At 39.4% G+C, this 14,623-nt stretch overlaps 1 protein-coding gene across 1 annotated transcript in view; it reads left to right on the top strand.

The window, feature by feature from the left end:
- Window positions 1-14,623, top strand: part of LOC124154014 (glutamate-gated chloride channel-like) — a 43,510-nt gene that overhangs the window by 15,501 nt on the left and 13,386 nt on the right. Inside the window, exon 2 of the mRNA XM_046527485.1 lies at window positions 5,377-5,474. Coding sequence (XP_046383441.1) covers window positions 5,377-5,474 — 98 coding nt within the window. The remainder of the gene's footprint in view (window positions 1-5,376; window positions 5,475-14,623) is intronic.

The raw sequence follows: 14,623 nt of genomic DNA on the forward strand, positions 1-14,623 counted from the left end.
ATCAGGGTGATTCCAGCTTTAGACCTCTTTCTTTCCAACCCCGCTCTTTTGTAAAGGCTTTATAGACCCCACATAACCTATTAATGGTTCTTCTCACTTTCAGGGGTTTCCATCCTAAACACCCTAAATAATAATAAATTTGTATGGTTAATTACACTTATTATTAATATAGATGTAGACTCGATTTTTAAAATAAATTATTGCATTATATTCAGGATAATTTTTAATGATATCGGGTCAATTAATATAAATGTTACCATAAATAATCCATTTAATAAAAATAAAATTACAAATGATGATATCTTATCTTTTATAAAAAGTTAACAGGAGGCTACTCTAGTTACATGTATACATAATACCAATATATCCCTAAAAATACAGTAAATAGAAAATGATAAAATTATGCATTTTGTAACACATTATTTGTGGTTAAAAAAACTGACACCGTGTGAATCAATAGAGTAATTATGTTGTATCATTATCACGCCTGAACCAGTTCATATCAAAACAGATCATAACCCGCTTCAAAACCTATGTACCTAATGATAAAATACAGGGTACAGAAGATATTCTCTCTATGTTAAATGCTAGAAGGTGAATTGCTTCCCATAGCCCTTCATGACCCCTCCGTAGCCCACTCCTTGATTTCTCTATTTTATTCAGGGAGCTGGAGAAAAGTGGAAAATGCATAGGGACGGTTTATCTGGGTCGAAAATTCATCTCAGCCAGGCGGCGTAACACTCGCGGCTATTTCAGAGCATCCGCATCAAAAGTTACGACACTGAGGGACGGGTTGAGGCGAGAGCAAAAGTAAGCGATCGAAAAAAACTCGAACGGACAAAAGCCCGGAAGCAACGGCTGTCTTCTTTTTTTAAGACCGCGTCTCGTGTTTGAGGAACCAGTCGCGGTATTTATTTTTCCCGCGCGAAAGAATTGAGTATCAGAGCTTCGTGCTGGGCGCAATACTCATTCGTGATCGCGGGGGGGTGGGGGGGGGGGGGCGTGCTTGGATCTTTTCTGGGACCACATGCCAAGGAACATAGTGCAGTGGTCAAGGCCAGACCAAGGAGTTTTGTCAGGGGGTGGAAAGATCAGTTTTCCCCCAACTACTAAAATATTATACGTCCGCAATCTATTTTTTGAGATCCAGTAGTCGAAATTAGACACCGTATGTATGCTATTAAGAAGTTTTATTTATAAAAAAAATTCGTTTATAACACTTACATAAATACACTAAACAAATTTGTAACGGAATCAAATAAAAGTGAATATCTTATCATAGATTGTAAAAAATTATATGCCTTTTTAAACAAACTTTTCAAATGTTGTCGCCCGGGGCACGTGTACACCCTGCCCCGCCCTTGTTCCGGGCCTGATAGTCTCTCGGTAATACGGCAGATATCGGACCAGATCATACCCGGATTACCGAAAACGCCGGATTACTGGAAATCTGACTAATAATGTCGCGATTAGACGGCAGAAGCTATGTTTTATTGTATACATACATGTATATAATATTTTTATTGCACACTACATTAGTCCGTACACGCAATTAAAGTGTTATCGTTTAGTAAAACTACAATACATAAAAATTAAACTTAAATTACAGTACTGTATTGTTTCGTATAATTAGTCCACGTCATTCCATTGAAATGGAAGGCTCCCCCCTCAGTAAGCACGACTTTTAATTACCAATCTACCCCGCTGATAGCTGCCTGTGTACAAACGCCGGATTACTGGCAGGGCCGGAGAAGTGAAGTGCCGGATTATAGAGGGAGCAATATAATGTGTTTTTAAAGTTGGTGGAGGACGCAATTCACGAGGATAAGTAACGATTTCCATGCTCTCGGTGTTTCTTGCCATCTCTTGATGGTGACATCGTTGGGAGTTTTATTATTATTTTAGCTCTATTCCTAAAATATCGCAGCCGACTGCCTGAAACAAGGAAATAAATTGGCTCGTGCCAAGTTTATCCCTGGAGCTTTGGGTTCCTGAGCGAGAATTCTGTTCTTCAGTTATGCGCAGTGATGCTAATTGCAGTATTTTAGATGTTTTTGCTTGTACATGCCCTATTTTTATGAGAAGAGAATTTTTTGGTGGAGGATTTGTACAGTTACTGTGATAATAAGTATGTTGTAAGTAAAATTCTGGCCCACGACCTTTATCTGGTAATGGTCGGTACGAGGGTTAATAAGTTTTTGTTTTCCATGAAGTTGAGTATGTATTCATTCGATAATTGTATAGAAGAGCATTTTCCTTCCGGTTCCAATTTTCAGAATAACCTTTCACGTATTAAATTCTCGTCCACACATTTAATGCCTTCGTTTTGGTAATGTTTACTGATCGAAAAAAAACTTGTCTACATGGAAAACATCAAGCGGTGTCGAAGCCATATTCTTTCAGGACATATGTGAAAAGGAATAGAATATTTTTATTAATTCCATTGGCATTTCTTGTGTCTTATTATGGGTTTAATTGTTTGCAATTAAATCATAGAACCAATTTGGTATCGAATAAATTAAATATTTTCAAATTAGGAAGTATGTAAATTTATGTTAGTTAGGGCTGAGGATAAAAGCAATTGGAAGGGAGATACTCACTGGAGTAAGTTTTTACTTCAAGGTTTGTGGATAAAAAACTTTTAATAATGCTCTTCTTATAGTATTTTTAAAATATAATAACCGTGTCATCAAATACCAAGAAATAGAAGAAGAAATGTAAAATTTATTTTTTACAGTGGGTACCATTTATCCGCCACAGATGAATGGAATTAACTATCATTTTGGAATTACTTTTACAGTAAGAGCTTTTCATCCTTAAAGCATCGTCGAAATCGTCCAATTATGACCTGACCCTTGGAATGTAAGTTATCTAAAAATGCTATTACTCGACTCGTGGTAATACTCGAACTTGTGATTGTGAATATTTTTTTGCTATTTTCGCTAAAATATGATGTTTGATAGTCTGGCGAAGACACTACGTATCGTGAAAGAATTGGTGGGGTGAATGTTCTTTCGCACCTTAGTATATTTTCCTAATTTTGTGAGGGACCCGGACGATCCAGGAGCACTATTATTTATTTTATTTTCTGAAATGTATTCCTTCCGCCGAGGATTCAACCATATTTATTCTTCCTGCCTCTAAAAATTAAGCTGTAAGTTATTTCGAGCGTTTGCCAGAAATAGCAGGAAAGACGGCATAGGTTACTGAGAACGAAAGTATTTGAAATATCGCCCTTTAATTGTTCTTGAGGGAGAATATATTTGCTATTCAGGTAAGAAGGAAGGTCTCCATTACAAGAAAAGTAATAATCGCCAAAGGATAATGTGATTTTCAAATTTTTAACGCTAAAGTTTTCGAAATCGGTTGGTTCGATACGATAACTTTATTACGTAATTATGGTTATCTTAGTTTACTCATGTCACGTATTCACATTTCGTTATACCGATATAAAAAAACGTAATAATAATTACACTGCTCATCGTGGTTTCCGTTACATAAGGATATCTTTTGATTTTTCCCGACAATACTAATTAGACAATGTTAATAACCAATTTCGGCTTTAGCACTCGAAATTCAACGTAATTTAATTTTAGGCGTACAATCATCATTTTTGGTACATTTTCACCATGTGCTACAAGAAAAACAAAATTTATGGAAAAATGACTGTAGCCATATTATTATCCTCAAATTACCTAACTTCCGTTGAACGAGCAACCGCGAGGGAAAGTCCCTGTCATGTACCGATCCGCATTTGTTTCGTGTATTGTCACATTTTACACTGATATACTATTTACTATCTACCAATGCATTTTCTCTCCTTTAGACATGTCTTCTTTCCATTTAGGCTGCCATCATGTTTACAGATTGAAAAATTTATCTTCCTGTATTTACTTATGGGTATCTCAGATTTATTTTCTCCCAACTCCTGATTTACCCAGAGAAAATTTTATCTCGTGCTATTCTTGTCGCTGTATCGTTGTACAAGCTTCATCGCATTGATAAAATTTCCCTTCCGAAAGGACTTGACAGTTTTATGGATCCTAAGAAACCTAGCAGAATTCTCCGTAAAAGTACTTCACCTGAATATCCACCGTATAAGTGGGATCACTATACCTTTCCTCTATGGAATGGTAAAACAGGAGCCATCTCCATCATCACGTCGTATTAACCTCACATTAGTCGATCAAGTACAGACAAAAATCTGTAAAAGAGGATGATAAAATAAAAGTCACTAACCTTCACGTTCAAAATAACGTGCTCACAAACTTATGTTCACAATTTATGTCTACATTGACATAGAATGCAAACAAGTAGTGGAAAATTAGGTCAAATTGGTACTTATGCTGTCACGTCTTCAGAGATTTGAGACAGGATATCTAGAATTCATTTTATAATCGCTGAGTATGGTCGATATACCAGGGGCGCAGCTAGCAATCTAGGCGAGGGGGGTTTTAGGCGCAAAACACTGGGGTGTCTGAGGGTGTGGAATACCCACCAGGGTAAGTGGGAGGTGCGGGGGGCCCTCCCCTGGAAAAAGTTTCATATAAATAGTTCAAAATGGTGAGTTTTGCGGCCCTCTGACGGATATTTTATTAATATTTACACTATTATATAAGTAATGTTAATCCAATTAAGTGAAATGGATTAAACTTAAAAATTTCTCTGAGCTCTGGGGGGTTTAATTTAGATTTCCCTGCGTTAATCCCCAAAACCCCCCTCGTGCACCAGTGCGACGCACTGTGTATGAATGCTAACCACAGGCGGTATTCTGGGGTATCCAACAGGTCTGTTCTTAATAATAACCAATTCATAAGCTTCATGACAAATTAATAATTTACGTACAGAAAAGCTGAGTTTCAAATTGAAATTTCAAACAGTTTTTTTTGGTCGATTTGAATCTTCTTAGGGGTAATAAAGACGAAAGCTAACCTCACATTCTCACAAGCTAATTTATCTCACATGAAAGCTTAATAATGCGACCGAATTTGCGTTATTGTGCAGAAACTTAAAAGATAATAAAGAATGGCAATTTGATATATCTCAGTTTCATCACTTGAATTGTTTCATGAGTCGGTATAAAATAAACTTTGAATCTTCAAGCTCGATGGCATTAAAACTGAATCTGTCTAGTATTAACGTAAAACTTAATCGTTTCAAAATAACTTGCAAAGAATATTTTAAATAATGAGAGGGGTATTTTATTTTATCCTGTAGATATCTCTGTCATTCGCATTTTAAAAAATTCCTACAACTCTTACCTTCAAGCCCTCACAGAATACCTGTACATATGCGAAAATCCCATTATATCGCATTATGAAAGTTTAAATGTTTTTTCCTAATCCTATGGTGATGATCTTCTCTTCTCTTCTCCAGGAAAGACGTACGGAATGCAGAGGCGGAAATCATTAAGTTGCTGCTAAACCCTGATCGATATGACAAACGGGTCAGGCCGCCTGGATCCAACGTAACAAGTAAGTAGCTGAGCCCACCACCGTCAAAAATGCTCATTATAATCAACTCAAGAAACCCTAACGATCGGGTAACTGTAGCTAATAATTACATCGAGATACGCCTCGCTCTGTATGCTTCTCATTCTACTTCATTCCTCACAAAGTATATGCGTTTCCAATTGTAGTATATGTATTTAAAAGAAATTACAAGCTATATATATTTACTTCCAATCGTGTCCCCAAACGGAAAATAGCATGACAGATTGCCAAATGTCATAAAATTCAGAAATAAAGTATCCACGTTAAGGATGTTGGCCTGCTGTGCGTGGGATTATGAAATTAGTCATAGGATAAATGTAGGATATGATCAATAGTTTATGAGGGAAAGCTTTTCCTTGGCTTGAGTACATAACTAAATTAAAACGGAAGATTCGGAGACATATCTTTTTCATATGTCCATTTCTTGCGAGATACGCTTGTATAAGACATGAAAAGAATGGATTACGAAATACATGGGATAAGAAGATGAACCGATTTCCCTCCCCTGTTTGTATCCCCATCGCAAACAACATCAGCAGTGGGTACTTCAATTTTTCTCCTCCTTCATCGCCCACTCAAAAGAATCTTTCCTCCTTAAATTTGTAGGCTAACATTTATTCAAGGTATTTAAGTCGACCGTTAGGCCATCTTCAAGGAGCTAACTTGTTCCACTCAGATATCAGCATTTTTTGGCTAATGACTCAAATAGTTACGCGATCCGATGACGTGTATGAGTATAATTTTTCATGATTAGTAAATAATAACGACTATTTTAGCAGTGTTTTGTCACTACGACGTATTTATTTCAGTATTCCACGAGTATATTTTGAACATTTTATTAAAATTATGATGAATGAAATTCGTTTTCCGAAGCAATCTCCTCAACGGAAAAAATCAATAAAACTGATGACTTATGGCTAAATTGTGTGAAATCTTTCCACTATGGAAAATAAAATAATAAACTTCATATTACTAAACCTTACAAAGTTAATTCCATCATTTTACAGAAAAGTATCAAGTTTAGCGGGAAAATGCTATTACCAATGAAACCCTTTCCCGCCAGAATAGAAGGATTCCCGCCGAAATTTGTCGGCCAGACCGTAGGAGCAAGGTGGATCCTTAAGCTTTCCAACCTTCCCGCGTTTTCCTCCTCCAACCATCTAATTATAAATCGCGTAATCTTCCTCTCCTTCCAAGTAACATGTGTGCGTGTGTGTGTGCTTTATACAATTTCTTCCTCTCTTCCTCCTCTTCCGCCAAGGCCAGCTTTCGTCATTATGTCATCCGCTAAACGCGGTTCGCACCATCCAAGAGAGGGGGCTCTCACAACAAAAGCGAAACGAATGCGTCCCGAGGAATCACTCCCGCCCCCTCTCCTTCTGGTCTCCCCAGCTTAGATACTTCAGTGTTCTCCCCCTCCGCGATGCCCGTCCCTATTGTGGTCTATATTTGTGTCCAGGCGGGCGTTGACCGTCACCTCAGCCTTGCTGGCAGCTCTTGATGTCGATTCCCCTTATCACCCGAGGGAGTTTTTTTCGTCATCGTCACATTATAGGGGTGCGGGTCAGAAGTCTATGGAAGTAATTACCCAGGCCTCATTATCACTATTTATCTTCATAAACAGTCGGCATTTTAATGATTGGTCCCCCGCCACTCCACTTAAGGATGTTCGCCTGGGGAATGAAAGAAATGCAATATTCATGAAAATCCAACATAAGCTCCTATGTTCTTCATCGACTGATGGTGAGAAAAAATGGGGTCCTCTGGGAATATTTATGGAATGTCATTTGAAAATCCCTTACAGTTAGAGATGTTATTATAAGGGCTCTTTGTTATGTTCCGTGCCATTTTTATGCCGAGGCTCTGATGGCGATTCTGGTCTAAGCGTAGGAAAAATTCGTGCAATCGACGAGCGTAATTATAAATGTTGCTGTGACGAAAATACTGATATGAAGTTTATACTAAAAGAAATATGATGCTTTAAATGGTTTGTCTCCTTGTCATACTACCTTTTAAGGTATTATCGACCGAAAACTTAAATTAAAATCATGTCACGAACTAACTCTCTTTAGTCAAACGAAATAGTGCTTCTGTTGGGTTGCAAGGCTTCAACGTTATTTTGTTTAAAAATATGGGGACTGATTTGCATATTTATTTTGTTCTGCTTGACGTTATTTTCATTTCTATTTATCATCTACGAAATGGACAATTATTATGAAATATTTGGAAAATAATTGTTTTTGTAGTTCATTCACGATTAAACCAGGTGGATTCCAGTTGCGAATCACAATGTCTGGATTCGTTTTTGTCATGTTTAGGAACCTTGCTTTATTTTATCCCTCAAAAGATCTTATGTATCTCAACTGATTCGTATAAGGTCCTCATTTTCAAATTAAATATCTCCAAATGAATATTTTTCGCTGCTGAATCAGTAAGCCTTACTGATACCGCTACCGTTATCGATATCATAATCACGTATAGCTTTTCTGTACCATATAATGAAATGTAAACAACTTTATCCATGAAATCACGCCCTAGACAAAGAATTTTACGGACTGATTTTGTTTTCATCACGAATTTTTTGAAACAGTTTCTGCTTGTACTACAGTTGCTTTCCTGGCTCAACATTATTATTGCGGTGAATGCCTTTCTTTCGCTTTTACCCGGTCGCTGATCCTCTTTCATGCGTGAATAGCATAAATATCGGATTTGAATACATACACCTCAATTCAAATGAATCAATGCGTATTAAAATGTATTCGTACCTATCACAGCCTTTCTTTGCTCAGCAAAACCTGGCACTCATCCTGGTGGAGTATTCACCTTAATGAACGTCAGATGATAGTTTAACTTCAAGTGAGGAGTGCATTGCCGCAACCTCTTTTCATGAACACGGAGTCGTTGTTTCTCCTTCCCTTTGGACGCCGCCTCGTATCCTCTTTCATTCCGATTGATTCTTCAATCGATCCGATAGTGCGCGCTCCTATCGAGTCGAAACGTTCGCATTGTCACTGACTGACAACGGATCTCGGGCTTGATAGCTGTAAAAGCCGTTTCACCATGAACGTAAGGGAAAAACTCTATTAGAAATTCCCACGGCATGCCGCGTGCTTTTTGGAGCGTCCTAAATTTATTTTTAAATTCAATGGTTTTGTGTTCTTGTAAAGGAGTAAAGGGAGTGTGTATCCAAATGAATTGCCAATACGCGAGAGAATAGTTTGAGTTGTTTTCATCGTATAGAGTAGCACTCCCTATTGCAGTGGCGTGACAAGGAATTTGCTTTGGGGGGAATGGGATGGCTCAGGTGGGTGACCTCCCCCCCGTGTAACGGGAGGTAGGGAAAATTTGTGAAAAATGACATGCCTGGAAATAAATTTTACATCATTTTGCCACTTAAAATTTAACTTTAAGCAGATGCAAAACTAGACAATAGTTTTAAATAATTTTTAAATTTCTCTGAGGCTTTGGGGGAGGATCTATCCCCCCCATAGTTACGCCACTGCCCTATTGTAAAATTGCCCATCTCCCCAGTGGGGTACTCCATACTCCCCGAACCCAGGTCATGACCCCTCCCCCCAAATTTGATGCTGGATCCGCCTATGGCCAAAGCGCCTCTGTCCTCCCAATAGCCAATCTTGAACACCAGCGCACGTGAAACATGACCCACACTGCCAAGAGTTTATCCGCTGTATGTCGCAATGTGAGGATATTCCTGCGAAATCCGGACGTCTGATCACCCTTAGCTTGGATGGCGGCGCCTGGCGCCGTCGCGGCAGTTAGTCGAGAGATTCACACAGCAATTAGCGGTGTGGTCGTCATCATGCCCGCGCCACGACAATCTACCACTCCATGCATTAATCTCTCTCAGGATACGCTCTCATCGCGCTCAAGAGAGCTTTTGACAGTCCTGCGGCTTGTTTGTTTTGCACCAAGGGAAAATTCGGAACACTATTAGGTTTCCCTTCAAAACCGCAGCAAACCTTTGCGTCCTCAATTTCTATCTCATTTCCAATTCTGGAATGTGTTTTTTATTGTGACGTCGCGTTGGTTCTTCTGGATCTTAGTCTTTTAAAAAATCTATTTTCTACAATTACTTAGTATGATATTTTAAAAAAATATTATTTTATTGATGGAATTAGTCAGCTCTTCATCGTCATTACCCAACAGTCCTATTATTGGCTTGACCCAGCTCTCCATTCAGGACTCCTATCCCTTAGCTTTTTCATAGTGACGTATACCATCTCTTTTACATCCTTTATAACCTTTCCTGTGAAACTAATTCGGGGTCATCCCTTGCCCTTCTTCCCTTCCACCTGTCCATCTACGATTGTTTAATCCGGGCATCGTGTCTCATAATGTGGCTAACTAAGTTGTCCTTAAGGTTTTTAGGACATTTCTCTTTCTTCCCACTCTTCTTAGCACAAACAAATTAAATGAAGCCACACGTATGTAAGTAAAAATTAGATATCTGCTACATAACATCTTGTGTAGCTCGGGGAATTCGGATTTACCGTACCGGTGTATCACACGAAGGAAAGGACCCAGAAAAAAATTATGTGGGATTCCAATTAACAGCTCAGCACTTCGGCAACCAAACTAATCAAATCTCCCGTCATGGTGCCGTACCAAGCATAGGTAACAAACCAATCTGAGTCCGTTATGTGGAGGGATTCTGGGTTTTCTGAGTTACTTACTGTCGAGCACGCCTATTATACTTTAGGGAATTATAGCGAGGTGAATATACTTATAATATGTATATGATTGGGGCCAGGGAGCCCCCCCTGCAATTGCCCTTTCCAATGAAATTAATGAAATAAGGAAAGCAATCAGCACATAGCCTCCTATTATAATTTTCATGGATCACGCATGAGGGCATGGCAGCGCATTGCGGTGAAACATTGTCCTGTTCATATTATTTATAAAATATCATGGCGCGTCCTTATTTAAATATCATTACTCTTAAATTAAATCCCTCACAAAGATATACTCTACATTCGTCACATTTTGGTAATAGATTCTCCCTCCAGGTAAACTAAAATATTTCCGACGGTATGGAAGAATTCAGCTAAAACTGAAGCAGAGAGATGTAGCGGAAGATCTTTGCACGTTACTTCTTTCGGATTCCGATTCGGTGGTATAGGAAAGTGTTGCTCGTTTGGCGGGACGAATGTTTAAGTGTCCAAAAATACCGCTGGCCGCCTGCTTAGTTCGTCGAATGACCACTCGAGCGTCTCACTCGCTGTGCAAACAATTCTCCTACGGCATCCACCGCGTGACCTCGCCGCGATGTTTCTGCGCGTCCGCCTCACGGTGACGCTCGACAGACGCGAGTAAAACGGCGAGAGGGTGAGAGATGAAGAAGTTACGGCGCGAAAGTGGTGGCCAAAAAGAAAGAAAAACAAGCCGCGCGACGAAGTGCTCATATGCTACATGCACGCATGCCGTGAGTCCCTCGCCCTCTAGGAGGTGAAAGAGTAGTGGGGTAGGTGTTCGTTACGTGGTTTGCATTGCGACGGTAGAGTCCTCCCTGCTGGGGTGTATTAGCCCTTGTGGCGGGAGTCCTTGGAAGTCGTGTCTGCGCCTACCGGAGAGACATAGGTGCCAAACCTCGCGGTTTTGGGGGCGAACTTATATCAATAGCAAAATATTTGCCAAACGCTTAGCATCCTTTGTGTTAATTTACCACTAAATTGTTCTTTTTTATTTTACTCAGTGATGAGCAACATTTTTATGACCATATATGTTTTAATATCTCAAAATCGTATCTATTTTCATTAATAATATCATTTTCATTTGAAGCCCTGACGCAGGAAAATGAATTTGCCGAAACGTCGGCAAAAATTGTATTTTTGCCATAACACAACGGCGAATTCAACACACTCCAACATTCAACACAACCTTACTCCTAGAAACTCATTTACTACTAAATATCGTATGAGGTAATTAAATAAAATATTTCATTGAAGTAAATGGTGGCCCAGTGGGTAGAGAGGTTGGCCATTATACGGATGGCTTCATTCTCCATTCTCGAGTAAAACCTTCGGACATCCCATAATAAAACCAATATGTGCCTTATTCCGGGGTGATATCTACCCTCGCCTATCCAAACCAACTCCATGATTGAATAACTGAGTAGGTATAGGTGATGAACGGCAAATCATTTAATCGTAAAAAAGATCATACACAAATTAGAGACAGAGAGAGAGAGTAGATTGATAGAGTTGAAAAGTGTTGATTTGCGAAAATGAGTAGGAAATATCCTCATTCAGACACTTAGTGATTAAACCCGTAGGTATAGTCGGATTAGCGAGGGTAAATCTCACCCCGGAGTAAGCCACAATAATTGCAGTTCACATGTTCAGGGTAGGGAGGCTATTTTCTTTCCTTGGGCCACCATACTCTTCGATATTTTTTTCTTTTGGGTAATCAGAGGCTTCATCCTGAATTTCAATCCTACGATCAGTAAGCCAACGCCCTACCAACTGGAGTATCCATCACGCTCCCAGCCTTTTCTCTAAGGACAGTAAATGCCAAGCTTTGGTAGTTGAGCCGCATACCTATCAAAATTCTAATAAAAGTAATTCTAACCCAATTTGAATTCCACACCTACACACCTCCATATTTACGTATGGTGTTCCACATCTATTTTATTACTACTAATTATTTATATTATATTTATTACTAATATATATATTACTATTTAATTACTACAATTACTATGTGGCGATAACTAGGGCGTACCTAATTTAAGCTACGGAAGCTGATGTGCGATTATAATCCGTTAAAAATTTATTGTTAGACATATTAGTATATTGGCTCAGTGGCGCAACGAGGGGGTTTTTGGGAGATAAAGGCCCCCCCCCCCCCCCGGCGCTCAGAGAATTTTTTTAAGTTTAACCCATTTTACCTAATTGGATTGATATTACTAATAGAATAGTGTAAGTTTGAATAAAATATCCCCCCGAAAGCCGTAAAACTCACTATTTTGAACCAGATATCTTTAAAATTTCTCAATTTATTAATTTCAACCTACCGCTTATCCTGGTGGGTATACTATTCCCCACAAACCCGAGTATTAGTTGCACGTAAACCCCTCCCAGCCTTAATTCCTAGCTGCGCCCCTGTATTGGCTTGCTCTTTATTGAAAACTTTAAAGGACGGAAGTCTTGGAACTGTCGAAACCAGATTAGTCTCGTAAAAAAATCCTGCTTTCATTGGCTGATGGCCCGGAAAAAGGGTCGCCACCTTCCGACCATCGAATTATACCTTATCTGTGCCTTGATCGTTGTCGTCCAATTACTCTTGTGTACCTCACAATGAGCCCAACACATAACAATGTCAGGTTTGCTTGTGCGCACGGTGTAAATGAATCATTTACAGGATTTTTGATGATGTGTTACAAAGGGGTGAACTTGAAATCATTCAAAAATATTTTATGTTGTAGCAAACAGATTTTTTTACAGGTGAAGGAAAAAGTCTGTTTTTCATTATATCTTCCCTAAGAGTCTCACCTACAGCGTTACTAGTTTATTAATGCATTGCTCCGATTGAACGGGATCTTTGGTAACCTAATGATAAGCCCTTTATTCCAAATTCAAACACACTTCAGTGAAGAAACCGGGATTAATATCATTGATGCACATATGATTCATGCATATGATGATGCATACCTTTTTTCGAAATCCACGGCCTAAAATCTTTATGAGAATTGTACACAGATCGATGGATTTTATGAGGTACTTCTAAGTAGCGGTCACTCAGCGAATTCATAGTTGTCAGCCCACAATTCCGTGAATTCTTGATGCTACGCGACCACTCCGGACATGGAAACTTTGACCAATTGACTTTGAATTAGCCCATGAACTTCAAAAAGCTATCAATACTACATAATTTCTAGCCTCTTATTTTTTACTCACTCTCTGAAATCCTGGCGTTTCCAAAGAATCAGTAAAAGGCTCGTTCGTTCGAACAGTTGCAATGAGCTTCATGATCGAATGAACAATCGAAGGCCAAAGGAGGTTAAGATCTATGCAGAGGAATGCTGGTGGCTCCCGAGAATAGAATGCATGAAAAGAATCAAGGAACACACGCATGCACTCACTCTCTCGGGCACGAATGCTAAGTGCTTGAGTGTACAAGACTTGTGAACGTATGGATAAGTGAGAGAGAGGGGGTAGTGGAGGGGAGGGGAATTACGACGGCAGAGTAGGGGAAGGGCCTCTTCTTCCCAATTGCCATTCAAGATTAACTCGAATAGGCCTCATTTACCTGCTTTATAGAGCCTTATTCAAAATAATAAAAAATATTTTTTTTTTATTATTCGCTAAGGATCGATACATACACTGCAAAAACGCTCAACAATCGCCGACCGAATCAAATCCGCTAATCTAGTAGCAAAACAAGACACCTCCAAGCACTCACCTCCAAGTTTGGAGAATACAAGATGAGCGTTTATGCTCCGGACACTGCCAGCTGAGCGGATTCATCTTGTTGGGCTACTAGATGAGCGGATTTGATTCAGTAGGTGATTGAAGAGGGTTTTTGCAGTGGAGGTATCGGAATTATATCGGAAATATTAACCAGCCTTAAGGCCGTTTTACACGGGGCACGGAATTGCGCAGGTTAGAGCTGCGTTTATTTCTAAAATGGTGTGGAATTGCGCGAATGCATGAACCAAATTAGAACAGGGGCTATTTTGCCGTCTCGCATCCACGCATTCTCGCATGTGTTCTAGCAATTCACCGCTTTACACGACGCAATTTTGATTGCGCCTTCGCACGTACGTCAGATTGCGCAATTCCGTGTACCTTGTAAAACGGCCTTTTGTGGCAGCTGGGTACAGCCCTTGCCCTTACACAAGAGGTCGCGGGTTCGAGTTCGGTCTCTGGGTAGGTCTCCCCTATCCAGGGCATGGGTATTCGTCTACATTAATTTGTTAATTTAAAAACCCCTATGTAAAAGGCCATTGGTGCTGTTTTCGGTGGTACAGGAATGAATTAATAAAACTCCATCTCGTCCTTGATCGATCTCACGTTAATTACATGTGTCATGTTTTCCCCCTTCTCACTATTCTGTCTACCGTCGTATCCCCAATATCGGCCGAGAAAAATCACGGATCGTGATCCTTTCAC

The sequence above is a fragment of the Ischnura elegans genome, chromosome 2, assembly GCF_921293095.1.
Source record: "Ischnura elegans chromosome 2, ioIscEleg1.1, whole genome shotgun sequence".
NCBI lineage: Eukaryota > Metazoa > Arthropoda > Insecta > Odonata > Coenagrionidae > Ischnura > Ischnura elegans.